Below are 24472 nucleotides of genomic sequence, written 5' to 3'. Positions count from 1 at the left end.
AGCACCTTGTGGTCGGATGCCGTGCAGTTTCCCCACCACGCGGTAATGCAGCCAGTCAAGATGCTCTCAATGGTGCAGCATAGGGTGTGTGTGTCTGTCACCAGATCTCAACCCAATGTGTGTGTGCGCATGTCTTAGTCACCAGATCTTAACCCACACACACACTTATGGGAGATTCTGGAGCGGCAGCCTAAGACAGCGTTTTCCACCACCATTAACAAAATGGTATATCACCAAAGCTTATTCCAGACACTTGTATAATCTATGCCAAGGTGCACTGAAGCTATTCTGGCAGCTTGTGGTGGCCCAATACCTTTATGTTGGTGTTTCCTTTATTTTGTCAGTTACCTGTAGCTAGCTAGCTAATTACACTGTACAATTCATAATAGACTGGTACTATGTAGTCAGCTAGCTAGCTACAGTGCATTCGGAAATCATCATTCATCAATCATTCAGACCCCATGACTTTTTCCACATTTTGTTACGTTACAGCCTTATTCTACAATTGATCATCAATTTACACACAATACCCCATAATGACAAAGGAAAAACTGTTTTTTTACATTTCTGCAAACATTGAGCTCAGATTGTTTCCATTGATCATCCTTTAAGATGTTTCTACAACTTGATTGGAGTCCACCTGTGGTAAATTCAATTGATTGGACATGATTTGGAAGGGACATACCTGTTTATATAAGGTCCCACAGTTGACAGTGCATGTCAGAGCAAATACCAAGCCATGAGGTCAAAGGAATTGTCTTGTAAAGCTCTGAGAGGCAAAGATCTGGGGAAGGGTACCAAAACATTTCTGCAGCATTGAAGGTCCCAAGAACACAGTGGCCTCCATCATTCTTAAATGGAAGAAGTTTGAAACCACTAAGACTCTTCCTAGAGCTGGCCGCCTGGCCAAACTGAGCAATCGGGGGAGAAGGGCCTTGATCAGGGAGGTGACCAATGGTCACTGACAGAGTTCTAGAGTTCCTCTGTGGAGATGGGAGAACCTTAAAAAAGGACAACCATCTCAGCAGCACTCCACCAATCAGGCCTTTATGGTAGATTGGTCAGATGGAAGCCACTCCTCAGTAAAAGGCACATGACAGCACATTTGGAGTTTTCCAAAAGGCACCTTAAGACACCTGTCTATATAAGGTCCCACAGTTGACAGTGCATGTCAGAGCAAAAACCAAGCCATGAGGTCGAAGGAATTGTCCGTAGAGCTCCGTGACAGGATTGTGTTGAATACTTATGTAAATGTAATATTTCCCTTAAATTCTTTAAATCCATTTGATAAAATGTCTATAAACCTGTTTTTGATTTGTCATTATGGGGTATTTTGTGTAGATTGACGAGGGGAAAAAACTATTTAATACATTTTTGAATAAGGCTGTAACGTAACAAAATGTGGAAAAAGTCAAGGGATCTGAATGCGTTCCGAATGCACTGTATACATAATGCCTGCCAGTGAATCAATTATTTATCTAAAAAAAGCAGAATCGAATTAATGTTAATAATCTAACCCCATCATTGTTAAGGCCAGACATTTTTGTCATATGATAATGGTATTTGGTCATATGATTATGGCAGGGGTCAAAGACAGACAGTAGAGAGAGTGACAGAGAGAGAGTATCGACCATGTTGAGGCAGGGAGAGGGCAAACGGGTCGTCAACAACTCCCCATCTTTGCCGACTGTAGCCCAAGTGCTATAACAAATGTTGTTGCCTACATTCTAATTTCATTTGGTTGTCATGGCAGGGGTCAGAGACAGGCAGTACTGTGACGGCCCTGAATTTGTCTGAACCGTCTCAGTGCTTCTCCTTCCAATAGGTGCGGTTCCCCTTTTAATTCCCTATTAAATAGCCAGCATCAGCTAAGCAAAAGTGGGGTTGTGATGGTGGTGCAAACGTGGATGTGTTCAACCCTCAGTTCCTGAAGCTTTTTTACTCTGTTTGTTTTGTTGTATTTAAAAGAGTGCTTTGTAGCCTTGTCTCAAGTTTAACCACCAGGATCGGATCCACTCATTTCTTCCTTTGGACTACACATCTCAGTTAGTCTCCGCTGTTTCTTCATGGCCTTTCTCTGCTGGATATCTGTTGGCTGATTGGATTGTCTGACAGACTACAACTTACTTGCATACGGTATTTCATTTGTTTGAGTGTGATTTATACCGTGTTGATTTATGTGGTCAGTTGTAGTTGAAGACTTCTGAGATGTGATACTCTTTATGGTTGTGTAGTAAAATAGTTTGATATGGTGAATGTATGATTGAGACTGGGTTTACGCTACACTTTATGAGCGGACAAACATTGAGTGACTAAGGTCACTTGGGTTCACTGAACTCCTTTACCGGGCTGGACTTTTTATGCCTGAGGTAAGGAACTTTTCTTGAGGAACCAGAGATCATGGTTTGTTATATTATTATGTGTGTGATCATTTATTTTGGTAATACAACCAACGCAAAAGAACAAAGTTGTTTTGAAGTTATTTCCAATGTTTTAAGAGTTTATGAAAAGTGTATGTCCACACTGACTTTTACATGAGTCCTTTGTATTGGTGTAGACTTGACGGACCGGATGGGACTCATTCCCTCTCAAACTAAAAGGAGAAATCTCTATTTTCTTTGGTAGGCACAACCTACCTGGCACCCTACAAACAATAACCTCAAGTCAAAACCGTTACAGTAGAGAGGGAAATAGAGCACTGCCCATGTTGATGTAGGGAGAGGACAAACAGGTCATCAGGTGAGAATTTGAGTTACAAGGCACTATCAGTCCCCCGGACCCCCTTAGAAGGGGTGTTGACACCGAAACATGTTGACCGTGACCCCCACCAATATGCAACATAAAAAGTTACGCCCTTCGGATTGTGTACTGCACTAGAGCAGTACATAGTGTCTTGTTTTTATCCAAGCAAATGTCTGGCAAACTGCTGCCAAAAGACCGGTGTATGAATGATTTGAGGCCCAGGGGGAATATGGGCAAACCAGAGCTTTACTTTTCTCACACCCTGACACAATAAAACACATGCAGATACAGGAAAAAAGGGTGGAACACCAATTCAGCATAATATTAAGCTCCGATAAGATACACTACATGAACAAAAATATTTGGACACCTGCCTGTTGAACATCTCATTCCAAAATCATGGGCATTAGTATGGAGTTGGTCCCCCCTTTGCTGCTATAACAGCCTCCACTGTTCTGGGAAGGCTTTCCACTAAATGTTGGAACATTGCTGCGGGGACTTGGGCTATTAGGCCTGGCTAATAGCCTTTATCTCAAAGGTGTTCAATGGAGTTGAGGTTCAATGGAGTTGAGGCCAATCAAGTTCTTCCACACCGATCTCGACAAACCATTTGTGTATAGACCTCACTTTGTGAGGTCTAAACACAAATGCTGAAACACATGCTGAAACAGGAAAGGGCCTTCCCCAAACTGTTGCCACAAAATAGGAAGCACAGACTCATCTAGAATGTCATTGTATGCTGTGGTGTTAAGATTTCCCTTCACTGGAACTAAGGCACCTAGCCCTAACCATAAAAAACAGCCTCATTCCTCCTCCACCAAACTTTACAGTTGGCATTATGCATTGGGGCAGGTAGCGTTCTCCTGGCATGTGCCAAACCCAGATTCGTCTGTCGGACTGCCTGATGGTGAAGCGTGATTCATCACTCCAGAGAACACGTTTCCACTGCTCCGGAGTCCAATTGCGGCAAGCTTTACACCACTCCAGCCGATGCTTGGCATTGCGCATGGTGATCTTAGGCTTGTGTGCGGCTGCTTGGCCATGGAAACCCATTTCATGAAGCTCCCTCCGAACAGTTCTTGTGCTGTCATTGTTCCAGAGGCAGTTTGGAACTCGGTAGTGAGTGTTGCAATTGAGGAAACACGGTTTTCAGCACTCGGAGGACCTGTTCAGTGAGCATGTGTGGCCTACCAGTTCTCGGCTGAGCAGCTGTTGCTCTTAGACGTTTTGACTTCACAATAACAACACTTACAGTTGACCGGGGAAGTTCTAGCAGGGCAGAAATTTGATGAATTGACTTGTTGGAATGGTGGCATCCTATGACGGTGCCACATTGAAAGTCACTGAGCTCTTCAGTAAGGCCATTCTACTGCCAATGTTTGTCTACGGAGATTGCATGGCTGTGTGCTCAATTTTATACACCTGTCAGCAATAGGTATGGCTGAAATAGCCAAATCCACTAATTTGAAGGGGGGAGACCACATACCTTTTCTATATATGTAACTCACCAACTGGATTTGGTCTTATGTAGCAAAATATGTTTGTTTTTTTAATTGGATAAAGTAGAGACTCAGAGCTACAAAATGGTATATCATACACTGCATTTGAGGAAACAATGGGAACGTAATACTGCTTTGAAAGTTGATCAACTTGTAAACTCACTTTTGAGAAAACCGTCTTTCAATGTTTTGGTACTTCTATAGGAGAGCCCTTATTTGTCTACACCCATTCAGCATTGTTCACAGTCACACCCTCTTAAGCCTTAGCCAAGCGTTCTGTACTAACTTGCCAGCTAATTCCAGACAGCTAAGAGAGAGAGAGAGAGAGAGAACAGCTAACTGAACATTATTCGCCCTAGCAGAGCTCGTTAGGCTGTTATGTTATCCAGAGCGTTGGTGACTGCAACTGTGCTGTCAGATTGTCTGTTCGTAAATTCAGAGTGTTTCGCGTTCAGAGCGCTCTGGCCAAAAAGTAGGGTTGATCCAAAAGCTCTGACCTCACGACAGTCAGAGCTAGCTAACAGTAAACTTTAACTTGACATTAGGTTTATGCAGTTTTACTACGCAATAAAAAATAAATAAAATTAAAAGCCGTGTTCGACATGATTACCTAAACATACTGACCAGCTCCAATAGACAGACGCATGCTATATGGCAGACCAATACAAACTCATCTCTTGGCATGTCCGGCCCACTCATTATCTCAGCCAATCATGGCTAGCGGGAAGGTTGCTGACTTTTTCTGTAGCTAAACCAACTAGACTCGTAATTTAACAATTGTATTCATATTTACAGATGGCATAACAGTTTGATAGTAAGGCACATGAAAGTTCACATGTTCAAGAAGGCATTTCTGCCAAAAAATGCATTTTGATAAAAAAATACTTTTTACATTCAAACGGTTCTACTGTGAAGTCGTGACTTGCGACATACGCCTAGTTTCCTGAATCGGGTCACATATAGTGTACCTCACTGCCAGTTTCAACATGTATAAATAGATGCAAGTACATTTTTCTCTTTTGCCACTTTTATTGTCACTTTGGACCATTGATACTGTGAGTAAATACAAGACAAAGAGTTGCAAAATGTGAACCTAGAAGAGAGGTTTGTGATCCGCAGAAGTCCTCTGTGGCCCGTGCTGACTGGCCTTGGCATACACCTGCCTGAACATGTTACCTAAGTCAGCCTTGAGTCTGCTATGAGTCAGTTTAAGGGTCTATTTTTACATGCTTTTTCAAAACAGTCTCTATCATGGTGTCAAATTTCACTGGGAGCAAGCGAAATAAACAAACTCCCTCTATGTTGGGTCATAGTGTTGTGACACTGTTTTGGTATTTCAAGATGTTCTCTGTGTGTTGCTGACTTTGTTCTCTCAAGAGCTAAATCAACAGGAAAAGAAGCAAACTCCTCTCTCTGGTGTCTGCTTTAGTCAGACATGGGGTTCTCAGTACTTCATTCGACTGCACTAATGTGTACCTACTAATAAAATACAATCCTATGATTCAACCCAAAATGTTTTTTAAGAGCAATCAACATGTCCAAAAGATCTATAGAAGATCCAAAGAAGATCCACGCACTTAAAAAACACTAAACCATAACTTCTGTTCTATGTAAGGGGGTCAAACAGGGAACATCCCAATCTAAGAACGCAGCAAAAACTGACCAATGGGTTGGCTGAGTTGCAAGGACACATTGCCAGTCAGCAGCCTGTGACTTTATCAACTTAAGCATACAGTAACTTTGCTGTGTGATTGTAAAAAGCACATTTACATGACATTGTCTTCATCATGTGTCCTAATTGGAAGCAAAATTATGTACCAAATATCAAACTGGCTTAAAAGCTTATATTGTTTTTATTTTTCCTTTGTTTAACTAGGCAAGTCAGTTAAGAACAAATTCTTATTTTCAATGACGGCCTATAAAAACCCTGGGTTAACTGCCTGTTCAGAACGACAGATCTGTACCTTGTCAGCTCGGGGATTTGAACTTAGAACCTTTTGGTTACTAGTCCAACGCTCTAAGCACTAGGCTACCTGCCACCCGAATATGTTTACATCCTATGAACCAAATCCATTTCATGACTACCCTGGTCATTGAGCAACCTGTCTAGACCACACATTCCAAGCCAGTGCCAGGCCGAGTGTGATGCCAGATCACTGTTGCTGAAGCAACACTTGACTGATGGCCATTTGTATTTATATGTATTATGTATCCCCACTAGCTGCTGCCAAGGTATAAGCTACTCTTCCTGGGGTCTGGCAAAATTAAGGCAGATATACAATTTTAAAAACATTACAATACATTCATAAAATATTTCACAACACACTAAGTGTGTGCCCTCAGGCTCCTACTCCACTACCACATATCTACAACACAAAATCCATGTGTATGTATGTTATTGTGTGTGTGTATGCATGTGTCTGTGCCTATGTGTGTGTTGTTTCAAAGTCCCCATTGTTCCATAAGGTGTATTTTTATCAGTTTTTTCAAATCTGATTCTACTGCTTACATCAGTTACCTGATGTGGAATAGAGGTCCATGTAGTCATGGTTCTATGTAGTACTGTGAACCTCCCATAGTCTGTTCTGTACTTAGGGACTGTGAAGAGACCTCTGGTGGCATGTCTTGTGGGGTATGCATGGGTGTCAGAGCTGTGTGCTAGTCGTTTAAACAGACAGCTCGGTGTTTTCAACATGTCAATACCTCTCACAAATACAAGTAGTGATGAAGTAAATCTATCCTCCACTTTGAGCCAGGAGAGACATGCATATTATTGATGTTAGCTCTATGTGTACATCAAAGGACCAGCCGTGCTGCCCTGTTCTGAGACAATTGCAATTTTCCCAAGTCCCTCTTTGTGGCACCTGACCACCTGACTGAACAGTAGTCTTGCTGCAACAAAACTAGAGCTTGTAGGACCTGCCTTGTTGATAGTGCTGTTAAGAAGGTAGAGCAGCACTTTATTATGGACAAACTTCTCCCCATCTTAGCTACTGTTGTATCAATATGTTTTGATATGTTACTCCAAGCCGTTTAGATATGTTTGATATGTTACTCCAAGCAGTTTAGTCACCTCAATTTTCTAAATGTCCACATTATTTATTACAAGATTTAGTTGAGGTTTAGGGTTTAGTAAATGATTTGTCCCGAATACAATGCTTTTAGTTTTTGAAATATTTAGGACTAACATATTCCTTGCCACCCATTCTGAAACTAACTGCAGCTCTTTGTTAAGTGTTGCAGTCATTTCAGTCGCTGTAGTACCTGACGTGTATAGTGTTGAGTCATCCGAATACATAGACACACTGGCTTTACTCAAAGCAAGTGGCATGTCATAAGTAAAGATTGAAAAACGTAAGGGGCCTAGAAGGCTGCCCTGGGGAATTCCTGATTCTACCTGGATTATGTTGGAGGCTACCATTGAAGAACACCCTCTGGGTTCTGTTAAAGGTCACTCTTCATCCACAATATATCAGGGGATGTAAAGCCACAACATCTAAGTTTTTCCAGCAGCTTATGATCAATAATGTCAAAAGCTGCACTGAAGTCTAACAAAACAGCCCCCACAATCTTTTTATCATCAATTTCTCTCACCCAATCATTAGTCATTTGTATAGTGCTGTGCTTGTTTAATGTCCTTCCCTATAAGCTTGATACAAGTCTGTTGTCAATTTGTTTACTGTAAAATAACATTGTATCAGGTCAAACACCATTTTTTCCAAAACTTTACTAAGGGTTGGTAACAGGCTGATTGGTTGGCTATTTGAGCCAGTAAAGGGAGCTTTACTATTCTTAAGTAGCGGAATGAATTTTGCTTCCCTCCAGGCCTGAGGGCACACACTTTTTAGTAGGCTTAAATTGAAAATATGGCAAATAGGAGTGGTAATTTCGTCCGCTATTATCCTCTGTAATTTTCCATCCAAGTTGTCAGACCCCATTGGCTTGTCATTGTTGATAGACAACAATATTTTCACCTCTTCCACACTCACTTTACGGAATTCAAAATTACAGTGCTTGTCTTTCATAATTTGGTCAGATATACTTGGATGTGTAGTGTCAGCATTTGTTGCTGGCATGTGATGCCTAAGTTTGCTAATCTTGCCAATGAAAAAAAATCATTAAAGTAGTTGGCAATATCAGTCAGTTTTGTGATGAATGAGCCATCTGATTCAATGAATGATGTTGTTTGCTTTTTTCCCCCAAATGTAATTGAAGGTGCTCCAAAGATTTTTACTATAATTTCTTTGTTTCACAATGTAGTTTTTTCTTATTTTTATTCAGTTTAGTCACATGATTTCTCAATTTGAGGTACGTTTGCCAATCGGTTGTGCAGCCAGACTAATTTGCCATTACTTTTGCATCATACCTCTCAACCATATAATTTTTACATTTCTCATCAATCCACTGGGTTTTAACAGTTTTTACAGTCCTTTTCTTGATGGGTGCATGCTTATTAGTAACTGGGGTAAGCAATTTCATAAATGTGTCAAGTGCGGCATCTATTTGCTCCTCATTACACACCACTGACAAATATTCTTTACATCAACAACATAGGACTCACTACAAAACTTATTGTATGACCTCTTATACACTATATTAGGCCCAGCCTTTGGAACTTTGGTTTTCCTAGATATGGCTACTATATTGTGATCACTACATCCGATGGATCTGGATACTGCTTTCAAACACATTTCTGTAGCATTAGTAAAAATGTGATCAATACATATTGATGATTTCATCCCTGTGCTGTTTGTACCAGGTTGCAGGCACTGGTTACAGTTTAACGTTTTTTCTTGAGTGGGCAGCTTTATGAATATTTAAATCACCCAGAAAATATACCCTGTTGATATCACATACATTATCAAGCATTTCACACATGTTATCCAGATACTGACTGTTAGCAGTAGATGGTATATAGCAGCTTCCCACAAGAATGAACTTTAGGTGTGGCAGATGAACCTTGTAGCCATATTACTTCAGTATTTAACATGATGACTTACCACATAGCATAGTGGTGCAGTCCACCAGACTGTGGATCCAGGCTGTCCCTGAATAGTCCCCACCAAAGTGCATCTGAAACTCCACAAAAAAAATTGAGATGCATCTGGAACAGAAGAAAAAGATCAAGATGAAGAGAAATCATGACAAATAAGGATTATCTTGCATATTTTAAAATGTCTCAGAACTTAAACATGTATGTTTCCTAGTGGTGTATCTGTCACAAATTTGACACAAGTCTCAATGGTGTGCATACACGCACACACACACACGGTCTGACAAGCACATACACACCAACACACCATTTCTGGTGTTCTCAGAACACACTGAGGTTTCTTCGATTATGTAATTACTCTTTTCCAGCTAGACATGGTGATGACCTGAGCGGTCGGAGGGAGCGATGCAACCGTAATGAATTGTGTAATCACGAAGCTGAGGGGAGAGCTGTAAAAAGCCTGGGACGTGTGGGAAGAACGCCTGCTTGGGGGGTAATGAACCACAAGCTCCTACGTCCGAGTCTGCAGAGAGGCTGCACCTGTACAAACAGAGGAATAGCACCAGTCAGGCGATAAGGCCCAGATCACTCAGTGTGAACGTGACGACCATCTGATCCTCATGTCCTCCCCAGCACTGGCCAGAGAACGCACATGTGGGGACCTACATAGGGCGGCCCTCCGTCAGCCTGCTGTTTCCTTACACACACACAAACGTGTATACACACACGCTGTCCGCTACAGCTGGTTTAGGGGTTTAAACTCACTCACTAGACCTCAAAGGACCTTGGGATCACTTATGCATATCAAGAAAGTAGAGGATCGGACTGCCTAGACTTATTACCTTTGGTTACTCTCAAACCCGTGGAAAATTTCACCCATTCCTTCCAATTCTGACCTAATATTGCAATGTGCAATAGGGTAAAGGTTCAAGGTGACAATCTGGGCAGGCATTATCAGTTTACAACCATCAGTGACCAGGTTGCTGTTTGAAAATTATTGAATAATGTTGAGAGGGACATTCCAACATGCTCTTCCTTGTTTAAATGTTTTCCAATTCTAATCTACACAAAGGATTGTCTGATGGAAATGTGAGACTATAATCTCCTTTATCACTCACCCAACAGGTCTTCATCTGACTGAACACATTTTTTTCAGTAACGCAATTCACTAAACCCCCTTCACCTGGGTAACAAAGCATGAAATGTGAAACCTTGAAAAACAACATTTTAGAGGAGACCTACAAAAATGTATTTGTTCCAGCAAACAGTTCGCCAGAGTTTTTTTTCTGGCAAGCAATTCTCTCAAGATTCTATTTGAATCTGTGGCAAACCTGTGGCAAGAATATTCATTGCCATTAGTGACAAACCGTTTACCAGAAGCCGTTTCTGGTGAACACATAAGTTCCAAGACCAGTAACCGTTGGTGACCAGTCAGGGGGAGAAGGAAAATAATTTGGAAAGCCATCTACCTAGCTACCTACCGAAATTGTCCAGTGAGCAGGGGTTGGAACCGGTTCAGGGAACAGAACCGAAAACTGAAAAATAAGGAACATTTTTAGAGGAACAGAACCAGAACCGAGAACTAAAGTGATCAATATTGTTCCAGAACAGAACCGTTATTTTAAAAGCATGGGAATCGGTTAATAATGTTATTTTATGGGCATTTTTTTCAGTCCCACAAAAAACGCAACAAAGTGCCTGTGCAAAGCCCTCACTGTCACTCAAACTTGTTCCAGTGTCTGCCTGCCTGCCTGCCAGCTGAAAATCTTTGCCAGTGTGTGTGTGGTGTACTTGCCCCTCCCCCTCCTTCCAAAGCATACATAGTCTACTGTAGCTACTGACGTTACAGGGGTGATTCAGAAATTAGGGAGAGCAATGTTTAATTAGAGAATAATGGATTAACTTTTTCAATGATAGTTAAGGATACTATAGTTGTCATGTTTCACATTGGATTTATTATCTACAAAAAGCTAAGATGTGTTTTTATTTTAATTCTGGTGGCGCTCTGAACACGCAAGCTTGTTAGCTAGCTAAGCTTGTTAGCTTAGTTTATGATCAATTAGCCTTTTAAAATGACAAACTTGGATTAGCTAACACAACGTGCCATTGGAACACAGGCGTGATGTTTGCTGATAATGGGCCTCTGTACGCCTATGTAGATATTCCATCCAAAATCTGCTGTTTCCAGCTACAGTAGTCATTTGCAACACTAACAATGTCTACACTTTCTAATAAATTTGATGTTATTTTAATGGACAAAAAATGTGCTTTTCTTTGAAAAACAAGGACATTTCTAAGTGACCACAAACTTTTGAACGGTAGTGAATATTGATTTCAGGGTTTAAAAAAGAAACAAGAACAATATAAACCGTAACTTTTTGGGGGTTCGAACTGATTCAGAACTTTATTTTGATAGTCGGAACAAAACAATTGGGAAATAATGTTGGTTCCAACCCCTGCCGTTGAGTGTCTAACTTATTCATTAAACATCATAAGAAACTTTAAAATGGTGTTAGCGAATTGATGCTTAGTTAGCAATGTCATGTTTTATCGGATAGAGTGAAACACATTTTGGCTAGTGCTTAACGTTAGCTATCATATTTTTGCACAATTAATGTGATAGTTAGCTAGCTAACTAATGATTTGCCTAGACACTTATATTTTTAGGTGAATAACTTGCTGTCTTAGTACCAATATGCATGTCAATATGCTAGTGTCACCGTTCAGTAGCATGTTAGCAACAATATGAGCTAACTTGACATCAAAGCAAAACTTTACTTTTGCAGATGGATACCGTTCCCCTACCCGTGGTGTTGGTTGAGGCTGCAATGGGAGGAGGATGCATCAACAACCTAGAAAGATGTTAGTGGTGCACTCCCTCATAACACTTGTTTTTGAGTGATAAATGAATGTATCGTCTTCAAGCTTGAAAAGGAAGCTATGTAAATGGATGTATTATTCTGATAAATGTAGCCTTCATACATTCATTCTTTGTAACAATTAGATCTCTCATTGCTTTAAACTAGTAGCTAACTCATCTTAATCACGTGTTGTTAATTCTCTCTTTCTTTCTAGAAGCAATCAGCTACAATGCAAGAAGACAGATTAAGGCCTTCAATCAGACTGAGGACAGAGAAATATGTGCGTACCTGGTTAAGGTTTCTTGCATGCATGGCTTTGTTAACAATAATTAATTTTGGAAAATAATATGAATTCCCATACTAGGCATAAATACATTTTATGTTGCATTTCTTCCACCCAAGCCTTGTACACCTGAGTCAGGAAGAAGAGACAACTAGTATTTTACATTTAGCAGATGCTCTTATCCAGAACAATTTACAGTAGTGAGTGCATACATTTTCATACTGGTCCCCCGTGGAAATCAAACCCACATCCCTGGCAATGCAAGAGACATGCTCTAGCAACTGAGCCACACAGGACAACTAAACTTAGCAAAAAAAGAAACGTCCTCTCACTGTCAACTGTGTTTATTTTCAGCAAACTTAACATGTGTAAATATTTGTATGAACATAACAAGATTCAACAACTGAGACATAAACTGAACAAGTTCCACAGACATGTGACTAACAGAAATTGAATAATGTGTCCCTGAACAAAGGGGGGGTCAAAAGTAACAGTCAGTATCTGGTGTGGCCACCAACTGCATAAGTACTGCAGTGCATCTCCTCCTCATGGACTGCACCAGATTTGCCAGTTCTTGCTGTGAGATGTTACCCCACTCTTCCACCAAGGCACCTGCAAGTTCCCGGACATTTCTGGGGGGAATGGCCCTAGCCCTCACCCTCCGATCCAACAGGTCTCAGACATGCTCAGTGGGATTGAGATCCGGGCTCTTCGCTGGCCATGGCAGAGATTGCCTGCAATGACAACAAGCTCAGTCCGATGATGCTGTGACACACCGCCCCAGACCATGACGGACCCTCCACCTCAAAATCGATCCCGCTCCAGAGTACAGGCCTCGGTGTAACGCTCATTCCTTCGACGATAAACGGAAATCCGACCACGAATCACCCCTGGTGAGACAAAACCGCGACTCGTCAGTGAAGAGCCCTTTCTGCCAGTCCTGTCAGGTCCAGCGACGGTGGGTTTGTGCCCATAGGCAACGTTGTTGCCGGTGATGTCTGGTGAGGACCTGCCTTACAACAGGCCTACAAGTCCTCTGTCCAGCCCCTCTCAGCCTATTGCGGACTGCCTGAGCACTGATGGAGGGATTGTGCCTTCCTGGTGTAACTCGGGCAGTTGTTGTTGCCATCCTGTACCTGTCCCGCAGGTGTGATGTTCGGATGTACCGATCCTGTGCAGGTCTTGTTACACGAGGTCTGCCACTGTGAGGACGATCAGCTGTCCGTCCTGTCTCCCTGTAGCGCTGTCTTAGGCATCTCACAGTACGGACATTGCAATTTATTGCCCTGGCCACATCTGCAGTCCTCATGCCTCCTTGCAGTATGCCTAAGGCACGTTCACGCAGATGAGCAGGTGCATGTTCATTAATTGTTTATGGTTCATTGAACAAGCATGGAAAACAATGTTTAAATCCTTTACAATGAAGATCTGTGAAGTTTTGGGGATTTTTACGAATTATCTTTGAAAGACAGGGTCCTGAAAAAGGGACATTTCTTTTTTTGCTGAGTTTAGTAGATAACTGGCTCTTAATGATCAAGTCCCCAGTCTAGATTGAAGATCATAATTAGTTGATTAGTTTGAATCACTTGTGCTAATGCTTGGCTGAGAAAAATATTGTATACTGTGGCTCTCTAGGAGCAGTTCGCCACACATTTAAAGGTAGCTACAGTAAGCCTAAGCCTCAGTTTACACTAGCTACCTCATTTGTTTATATAGCATTTATACAAGACAGAAACATTGCTTCCTTGCTGAAAAATATATAGAATGTATGTTTCAGTGAAAAGCATAGCAACATCAAGGTAACATTGTAACAGCTGACGCTGTTTTTCCAAAGTCAAATCCGCCCATTAGCAGCTGAGTCTACCAATAAAAATGTTTCCAGTAATTGTTTTCAGTATCCTAATGTTGTTTTTGTTTGGTGTTTTCTGATTGTTTCTGTGCATGCATTCAAGAAGCTTTGGACGAAGGACTTCCACAAAGAACTATCTCCAAAGTTCACTCAAAAAGGCAATAGTTCTGAACTGGGTTTGATTCAGTTTTTGTTATCTAAATTATATATATTTTTTATTATCTTTTCAAATTCCATTGGTTAAAAGCTATTGCTCAGTCATCACTTGGCTCATGTAAATTCTGTAGTTAATCCATTAAACATCATTTTACATTTACATTTTTTTTTTTTACATTTTAGTCATTTAGCAGACGCTCTTATCCAGAGCGACTTACAGTAGTGAATACAGTTCATACATTTCATTTCATACATTTTAATTTTTTTCCATACTGGCCCCCCGTGGGAATCGAACCCACAACCCTGGCGTTGCAAACACCATGCGTTGCAAACACCATGCTCTACCAACTGAGCTACAGGGAAGGTCATCCTAAGGTCAACATCCCCAATGTGTTCACATTTCTCTCATGTAAATGTTATTTGGGAAATATTCAGTCTTTACTTTTTTCTTCATTAGCATGCTGATGATTTCAAGTTGTATTGATTTATTTTGATCTGTTTAGACATCGAATACATGTTGTTTAGAATATTTAGTAAGTTTAGTTCAGTTTTCTCTGTGAGAAGTAAGTTCATTTAAAGTTATATGTGATTTGGTTTACGTAGATACAACATTTCAATGTTAATACAAAATTCAAAAGGCACTCGCACATCTGAGCTATCTTTGTTGCAGGTGCATGCCAACACTTGAATAAGATGAGAAAAAATAAGAAACCTGCACCCTGCTCTTGCTAGTATCACTGCTCTTTAATAAGCTTTACGTATCGGCCTCAAAGCCTTTGTCAGAGCTTTTGTGAGTGTTTATAATTTGCACCCTTATGTAGACATTGCTCCCCCCCCCCCACATCTTTTCAATGCATCGAATGGGGTTGGAGTCGAGGAAAATACCCTAAAGGTCTTAATGATGAAATGCCCATGCATGTTATGTTGTAAATGTGAACATGAATTAATGCCACTACTTCAGACTACTCTGACGTTTTCTCTTGCACTGTACCAAATGATTTGTGAAAACTTAGATGATAGGTCGATGTCCTCATTGTGGTTTTACAGACTTGTTTAATGCGTTTTACGTACACGCTTTATGAGAATACTTATGAAATGCACATTGTTATATTTGGTAACACCTGCTTATTTTCCCTTGACTCCAACCCCATTCGATGCATTGAAAGAATGTGGGTGGAGCAATGTTGTTAATACACAAAGTAACCAAAAACCTGATATCATTTGCATACATAATGCTTCCCAGAATTGTTTGCCAGAAGTTCACAAGTCGCCGCAACAGTTTGCCACAAAACTAATTTCCATGTGAAAATATTGTCAAAGATTTGTCACAACTATTTGCCAGAACTAAGCCTGTTTTTTTCCGGGTAAGGGTAGATGTTAAAACACAACCATCCTCAGTCAGAGTGTATTGCGCTTCAATGTAGTTCTATACTGAAGGCCTGCTCCTGACCTGCAGGTTGTTTACCAGGCACCCAGTGTAACCTGAACTGGTAAGTGTGATGGCAGAAACACAAGATACCACTTGCCACTTTAGTAAACCGGAGTCTTCTTCTCAAGTTATACTCAGTCCAAATTGCACTAAATATAGAGTTGACTTTGACCTGTACTACATATATTATAAACATTTCATCATACCATAATAGTGTTATAGTTTGAAAATCATTTTCAGATGTATTTAAAAGGACATACAATTTTTCTGTGTAAGATGATAATAAGTATTGGAGAATAAGTATTTTTGAATACCTTTCAACTCACGCACTTTATTAGGTACATAGCCCACCATTATAGAATGGGTGGATAACCTGCATCAAGTTTGGTTAGAATTATTGTTGAGTTTTGTTTGAAATCATAATTTGTCCCACAAACTTAACTGTACTCAAACATGTAATAAAATTGCTAATAGACTGATTTGTTAGGATGCCCACATACACTGTAACATAAACACACATGCTTATCACTCCACAGTTCCCAGAGTTGGGTCAGGTCCCAGGGGATCTGCAGTGACTCTCTCCAGCTGCCAGACTTACCTAGTGACGGCACGTGTGCAAACAGTGACCATGAAGCAGCCGGCCACGATCACCCAGCCCCAGCCCCCATCAGGAGGGGGGACTGCTGGTCTCTTCTTCCCCTGAGCCATAGCCGCAGCATGAACCATGCTCAGATCCTTGTTCTGTTCACTCGGTTTTCTCCTGTTCTCAGCCAAGATGCCCCAGGTACACCTCGCAGACAGACAGCCTCACACAGTCACACCTAGAATGGGTTGCACTGATTGTTGAAGAGGCTGTTCAGTTCACTTCAGTTACACTGTTGTAGAACACAGGGAGAAGCAAAGATACTAGCTAAGACTCTATAAATAAGTCAAAAGGAGGCTTGGAATCATTGACAGGCATCAACTGAGATGCAGTATCCATAAACAAAAAACCTCAGACATCTTCTCTGGGTCAAAAACATGTCCAGCCCATTCAGCATTTGTTGAAGAGCTAGCCTACAAACAAGGCTAGTCACTGCTGATGCGCATGTTGAAATACTTCACTCCCCGGCCCAAGCAGCACAGTGAGGCGACAGGGTAATGACGTAGGAGTCCATGAGAGGAGGTGTTTACTGGCAGGGTGTCAGGGCTAACTCGGGGTGGTACAATATTAACTTCAGACACTAGCAGCCGTCTGCTGGCATGACTTCGGACCCTGTTGAAAAGCTGTGACATGTGCTACCCTATAACACTTTCCATCTCTGCAGCTTTGGTTCCTCAGATGTCCATTGGCCAGTTGATTTGGCCAACTTTCATTTCCCTTAAATGTACTCCCACGTGCAGCAAAAAAGGTTTTGATTGACGAATGTCAGTTAATGTCAGTACTTAAATCAGTAATCTTAATCAGTAATCCAGTGTAATTTAAATCAGTAATCCAAACGCACTAGCTCTATGATATCTTTATATGGAAACTAAATAAAGAGTTAACATTTTTAAATAAGAATGTGGAGGATATACAGTGCCTTCAGAAAGTATTCATACCCCTTGACTTATTCCACATGTTGTTGTGTTACAGCCTGAATTCAAAATTGATTAAATATGTTTTTCTCTCAGCAATCTACTACACACAATACCACATAATGATAAAGTGAAAACATATTTTTTTGAAATCTTTTCAAATGCATTTAAAATTAAATACAGAAATATCAGAAATTAAATACATAAGCATAAGCATTAAATACATAAGCACAGAAATTAAATACATAAGCATTCACGCCCCTGAGTCAATACTTTGTAGAAGCACTTTTGGCAGTGATTAAAACTGTAATTCTTTCTGGGTAAGTCTCTAAGAGCTTTCCACACATGGATTGTGCAACATTTGCCCATTATTGTATTAAAAATTCTTAAAGCTCTGTCAAATTGGTTGTTGATCATTGCTAGACAACCATTTTCAAGTCTTGCCATAGATTTTCCATTGATTTAAATCAAAACTGTAACTCAGCCACTGAGGAACATTCACTGTCTTAAACATTCACTGTAAGCAACTCCAGTGTAGATTTGGCCTTGTGTTTTAGGTTATTGTCCTGCTGAAAGGTGAATTCATCTCCCTGTGTCTGGTGGAAAGCAGACTGAACCAGATTTTCCGGATTTTGCCTGTTCTTAGCTCCATTCCATTTATTTAGTTTCCTGAAAAACGTACCAGTCCTTAACAATTGTGACCCGTTTGGCAGAAATGCCTTCTTGAACATGTGAACTTTCACGTGCCTTTATAACAAACTTGTATGCCATCTGTAAATACGAATAAAATTGTAAAATTATGAGCCTAGTTAGTTTAGCCACAGAAAACTGCCATACCAAGCAAAAAGGCAGTAACTGCTTTTTTGGTCGAAAATGAGTTAATGTCATTTTTGCTACATTAAATACATGCTTAATCATGTGGACAAGTATCCTGCCTCTATTGTATTGTGTTTTGGAGAAAATGGGGGTCATGTTAGCAGTAACTGCATAAAGTTACTGTGAAACCAAGGTAAATAAAATACATTTTTCTCAGTTCCACGCTATAAGCAACTACTGCGTTTTTGCTTGGTAGGGCAGAAAAAGAGAGCAACCTTTCCTCTAGCCACGATTGGCTGAGATAATGAGTGGGCTGGATATGCCGAGAGATAAGTTTGGATTGGTTTGCCATATAGCATGCTTCTGTCTATTTGAGCTGGTCAGTATGTCTAGTTAAACCTGTCTAACGCTGCTTTAAAAAAATGTATTGCATAGTAAAACTGCTTAAGTGTTGCTCTCCACTTTCCGGAGGACCGAGTTTTGAAATCTGTGGAATTCGAGTATGATAGCTAAGGAGATGGAGAAAACACCTGTCTCCGGATTACATCTTCAAATTAAGGGCAGCCATGGCATCCGACAGGAGACGCGTCCATCCATGATGTATATGGGTAAGATAGTCTATCTAGCTACATTTTCAGATATTACATGTTTCTAATTTTGACAGAAAGTGGTTTCATTTCAAGTTAAAATGCACTGTTAGCTAGCGTTAGCTGGCTGGCTCACTAGCTAATGGTACGTTTATGATATTATTATTCGTATCTCAGAGCCATTTGTTTGGCTAGTTATAGCCTAATGTTAGCTAGCTAACATTGTACCTGGTTGGTTAGCTACCTGCAGATTCATGCAGGGTAGTAATGCCATGAGCTGGGATTATGGTTCATTGTTTAGCTAGCTAACTAGCTACATGTCTTAACCTGTTATGGCTAGGGGGCAGTATTTTCACAGCCGGATAAAAAACGTACCCGATTTAATCTGATTATTACTCCTGCCCAGAAACTAGAATATGCATATAATTATTAGCTTTGGATAGAAAACACTCCAAAGTTTCTAAAACTGTTTGAATGGTGTCTGTGAGTATAACAGAACTCATTTGGCAGGCCAAAACCTGAGAAGATTCCATGCAGGAAGTGCCCTGTCTGACAATTTCTTGCCCTTCTTGATTATCTCTATCCATTACAGAGGATCTCTGCTGTTACGTGACACTTCCTACGGCTCCCATGGGCTCTCAGAAGGCGGCAAAAAGCTGAATCGTGGCTTTGCAGGCTCTGGTTGAAAAAAAGTAGCGCGTTTGTGTAGTGGCTGGTTACAGTACTGTGAGACTCAGGCGCGTGCCCGCGTCGACAGAATGCTTTGTTTTCTTTCGTCTGTTTACCTAAACGCAGATTCCCGGTCGGAATATTATCGCTTTTTTACGAGAAAAATGGCATAAAAATTGATTTTAAACAGCGGTTGACATGCTTCGAAGTACGGTAATGGAATATTTAGAAATCTTTTGTCACGAATTGCGCCATGCTCGTGGCCGTGATGGCTGGGCTATCTACTGAGAATATTGAAAAATGTGCTTTCACCGAAAAGCTATTTTAAAATCGGACATATCGAGTGCATTGAGGAGTTCTGTATCTATAATTCTTAAAATAATTGTTATGTTTTTTGTGAACGTTTATCGTGAGTAATTTAGTAAATTCACCGGATGTTTGCGGGGGGTATGCTAGTTCTGAACATCACATGCTAATGTAGAAAAGCTGGTTTTTGATATAAATATGAACTTGATTGAACAAAACATGCATGCATTGTATAACATAATGTCCTAGGGTTGTCATCTGATGAAGATCATCAAAGGTTAGTGCTGCATTTAGCTGTGGTTTTGTTTTTTGTGACATTATATGCTAGCTTGAAAAATGGGTGTCTGATTATTTCTGGCTGGGTACTCTGCTGACATAATCTAATGTTTTGCTTTCGCTGTAAAGCCTTTTTGAAATCGGACAGTGTGGTTAGATTAACGAGAGTCTTGTCTTTAAAATGCTGTAAAATAGTCATATGTTTGAAAAATGGAAGTTTTCGGATTTTAGAGGAGTTTGTATTTCGCACCACGCCCATCATTGGATATTGGAGCAGGTGTTCCGCTAGCGGAACGTCTAGATGTAAGAGGTTAACAAAAGACTCAACTATTCAAGTAACAATTTTGGGTGCATTCGATTTCAGTGCACTCTGGTCTGTGTGTGCCAGAGCGCAGAATTATGGATGAATTTACGAACGCTCAACACACGCTGAATATGACCGGTGTCAGTAAACGTTGGCAAAAAAAGCATAATTAAATTGTTGCCAGCAGCACAGTTACAGTCACCAACACTCTGGATAACAAGAAAACAGCCTAACCAGCTCTGCAAGGATGAGTAAAATGCTCAGAGTTTGGGAGTGGGCTAAAGCTTAAGAGGGTGTGAACAATGCTGAATGGCTGTAAACAAAGAAGAGTTCTCCGGTAGGTATCAAAACATTCAAAGGCCATTTTCTCAAAAGTGGGGTTACAAGTTTATCAACTTTCAAAGCATAATTACTTTCCCATTGTTCCTCAAATGCAGTGTATGATATACCATTTTGTAGCTCTGTGTCTCTGCTTTTAACCAATGTAAAAAAACACTATTTCAAATTTTGCTACATAAGACCAAATCAAGGCGGTTGGTCACAATTACAAGCATTTTTTGCAGTATTACTTTAGTGCCTTGTTGAAAACAGAATACATGTTTTGGAATATTTTTATTCTGTGCAGGCTTCCTTCTTTTCACTCTGTATTGATCCATCCTCAGTCACCATTGGCCTTATGGTGAAATTCCTGAGTGGTTTCCTTCCTCTCAGGTAACTGAGTTAGGAAGGACACATGTATCTTTGTAGTGACTGGGTGTAAGTGTAATTAATAACTTTACCATGTTCAAAGGGATATTCAATGTCATTTTTTTTTACCCATCTACCAATCGGTGCCCTTCTTCGCGCGGCATTGGAAAACCTCCCTTGTCTTTGTGGTAGAATCTGTGTTTAAATTCACTGCTCAACTGAGGGACCTTACAGATAATTGTATGTTTGGGGTACAGATATAAGGTAGCCATTAAAAAATTATGTTAAACACTACTATTGCACACAGAGTGAGTCCATGCAACTTATGTGACTTGTTAAATACAGTTTTACTCCTAAACTTATTTAGGCTTCCCATAACAAAGGGGTAGAGTACTCAGCTTTTCATTTTTTATGAATTTGTAAAAATGTGAACAAACATAATTCCACTTTGACATTATGGAATATTGTATGTAGGTCAGTGAAAAATTCTCGATTTAATACATTTTAAGGCTGTAAAACAATTGTCTACATTTCTAGTTGGTTAAAACCTGTCTGACTCCATTGCTTGAGCTGCTGAGCCCATGGCAACCACATGCCTGGTACAACATGGCCAGAGCTACATTATTGCACAGCAGGGAGAATAATCTACTGAATATCCTTTTGAGTTCATTGAATCCAAACTATTACTACATAGTCCAATCTAGGTAAATTGTCCATCTAAATGTTGCTGATAAAAATAATAATAGATCATTTCATGACATGTTTGTATATCATTGTTTTGTTAACCTTAGAACTTAGACATTTGCCACAGTCGGCAAAGTATTGATTCTGAAGTTTAGGAGATTCAATATTGCACTTAAAATTCATCAGGTAAAAACATGGGATCATGCGATAAATGTTTGAGCCTCATATAATTGAGGCTGCAGAAAACAAGACAACGCAAGCAATATATAGTATGTGTCGAATTGACACATCACAGAAGGCAGATATTGTGTGGTGGGTTCACGCGGCTGAACTATCGACAATGTGGACTGGGTCTGTAATTAAATATATCAGCCATGTTCACCATATTTCCTCCTCAGGAAATGGCAAGTTCTCAAAACGTGCAGCTGTAGTAAAATGTGTAAAACTTTTTCACACCTCCTTTTCTCTTTGTGTTATCTTAGCGTGAAATCATTTCCAGTTTATATCAAACAAAACATGTGAATCAGTAAGTGACGGAATAAACAACTTCGGCGACTTTGTAACTTTCTGTTCTTCTAATGAATACCTTTCGTTCTCATCAGCATCGGTCAAAGCGCCAACAGAACATCAGAGGCTGCTGGCTTCGTAGGCTACACTTTTTTTTTTAAACAATCAATTGGAAATAATACACAGAGCACAAATATTTGAAAATATTTCCAATAAACATTTTCCTCACAGTTTCTGAGATGGAGCAATAAGGTTCTTACCTTTCCAGACACACACATCAGCTGTTGTTGAATTGCATAGCTCAGTCAAGTCATTTACAGCCAACCTTGTCTCATAGCATTTCGTATTATTCGGTACGAAAATCCGAGACACTCCATTTGGTATGATATGTTACGTTTCGTATGGTATGTTTTAATTTCTAGATGTCCATCAGCCTGATGTCATCAGCCATCAGTATGATATGTTACAAATTACAATTCGTATGATTTGTTACACATTTTCTAAATGTACAATATGTTACGAATTGGAAAAATGTACAAAATGTTACCAATTTTCAAATCATACAATATTTTGTGAATTTGCAAAACTAATGATATGTTACGAATTCCAATTTGTTGTGGCTAACATTGGCTAGTAGGCTGGGTTGGTAATGCTAACGTTAGCTAGCTGGCTAACGTTAGCTAGGCTAGGGGTTAGGGTTAATGTTAGGAGTTAGGTTAAAGTGTTAGGGGAAGGGTTAGCTAAAAGGGTTAGGGGAAGTGTTAGCTAACATGCTAAGTAGTTGCAAAGTAGCTAAAAGTTGCTACTTATTTCAAATGCTGAAGTTGGCTGTGATGAGATTCGAACACGCAACCTTTTGGTTGCTAGACGTCCACATTATACACCCGACCAACCACCCTCCATTCGTTTTTGCCCTAAGTAACCTTTTGTCCTATGTAACCATACTAAACACGCTGGCCTCCCGAGTGGTGCAGCGGTCTAAGGCACTGCGGTGCTCGAGGCGTCACTACAGATCTGGGTTCGATCCCGGGCAGTTTTTCAGCCGCCCATGACCGGAAGACCCATGAGGCGATGCACAATTGGCCGAGCGTCGTCCGGGTTAGGGGAGGGTTTTGCCGGCCGGTATGTCCTTGTCCCATCGCTCTCTGGTGACTCCTGTGGCAGGCCGGGTGCATGCACACTGACACGGTCGCCAGTTGTACTGGGTTTCCTCCGACACATTAGTGCGGAAGGCTTCCGGGTTAATAGAACAATGTGTCAAGAAGCAGTGCGGCTTGGCGGGGTCGTGTTTCAGAAGATGCGTGGTTCTCGACCTTCACCTCTCCCGAGTCCGTGCAAGAGTTGCAGCGATGGGACAAAACTGTAACTACCAATTGGGCACATTCTTCTCTTCTTCTCTACCCTGCAACTCTTCCCTGGGTCCTTGGTGTACAAAATATGTGTTTGCTGTCATACCTGGTAAAATCATGGTTAATAAACAACTGCAAGGGGGCCTCATCAAATTATATTTTGTATTTTACTGAATTCTGTTTTCTTGTTTGAGATTTGTTTCAGTTTTTTACTCTCAATATTACAATTATTCATAGAGAAACAAAGAAAATGGATGTTCTACGTCCATGTCAAGGCTTAAATTACATCAGAAGACCATTTTGGAAAAATAAACTGACAAATGTAGATTTGAGTGTAATTCCCCTTTAATTGGGCATCTACCAAGAGAGGAATGTGTTGATCTAGCTATGTTTCTGCTGATAGGCCTACTGCTGCAGCATATGGCAGAGTTTGCAAACAATCACCACCCAATTGATACAAATAATCATTATATTGTTCCCTTGGTTAAACCTACTTTGCAGTTAACATTTTATTGAGAAATGTCTTTGGGGAAAGTCTTTCTGTCTACCCACAAAGACGGTTATCATTTGCATCGCTAACTGGCTACATATGGAGTGATAGACAAACACGCACACCAAACAGACAGACAGGAGCAATATTGCTTCAAATTAGTTGGCTTTTTAAATGAATTCAAAATCAAAAGCAAGGATGTCTTGATTGCATAGGTCTTCACACCTAAGAGTTAATTTGTGATTAAAGCTGTAAATCATTTTGTCAAAATTGCTCAAGCTCAGTCAACTTGGTTGGGAATCATTGATTGGGGATGGACAGCCCGTGTCTCTGATTTTCAAGCAGATTTAAGTCAGCACTGAGACCTTCAACACTTCTTGGAAAGCCATTCTAGTGTGCCGGCTTAAAAATAAAACTCTAACCCAGGG

The 24472-nt window shown here is 40.4% G+C and overlaps 1 protein-coding gene and 1 long non-coding RNA gene across 5 annotated transcripts in view; one reads left to right on the top strand and one right to left on the bottom strand.

Annotated features, from left to right (window-relative positions):
• The window catches only part of LOC106589385 (monocarboxylate transporter 12-B), a 29165-nt gene extending 6679 nt beyond the window's left edge, over window positions 1–22486 (bottom strand). Inside the window, exons 1-3 of one of the 4 annotated variants that reach the window (XM_014179282.2) lie at window positions 16411–16939; window positions 10716–10769; window positions 9242–9345 (exon numbers count right to left, since the gene is read on the bottom strand). In XM_014179282.2, coding sequence (XP_014034757.1) covers window positions 9242–9345; window positions 10716–10769; window positions 16411–16538 — 286 coding nt within the window. In that variant the 5' untranslated portion in view covers window positions 16539–16939. Of the gene's footprint in view, window positions 1–9241; window positions 9346–9541; window positions 9775–10715; window positions 10770–16410; window positions 16940–22465 lie in introns of those variants that run through there. The other 3 variants (XM_014179287.2, XM_014179289.2, XM_014179285.2) reach the window with 3 other exon arrangements.
• LOC123731472 (uncharacterized) lies at window positions 1858–12864 on the top strand. Its single transcript, XR_006762616.1, has 3 exons — window positions 1858–2136; window positions 12021–12096; window positions 12310–12864. It is a non-coding gene; the product is annotated as an uncharacterized lncRNA (long non-coding RNA).
• Window positions 22487–24472: the final 1986 nt, after the last annotated feature.

This window comes from Salmo salar, chromosome ssa28 (assembly GCF_905237065.1).
Source record: "Salmo salar chromosome ssa28, Ssal_v3.1, whole genome shotgun sequence".
In the NCBI taxonomy this organism is placed as follows: domain Eukaryota; kingdom Metazoa; phylum Chordata; class Actinopteri; order Salmoniformes; family Salmonidae; genus Salmo; species Salmo salar.
Note: the sequence above shows the minus strand (reverse complement) of the source record. Positions and strands in the feature narration are given on the sequence as shown.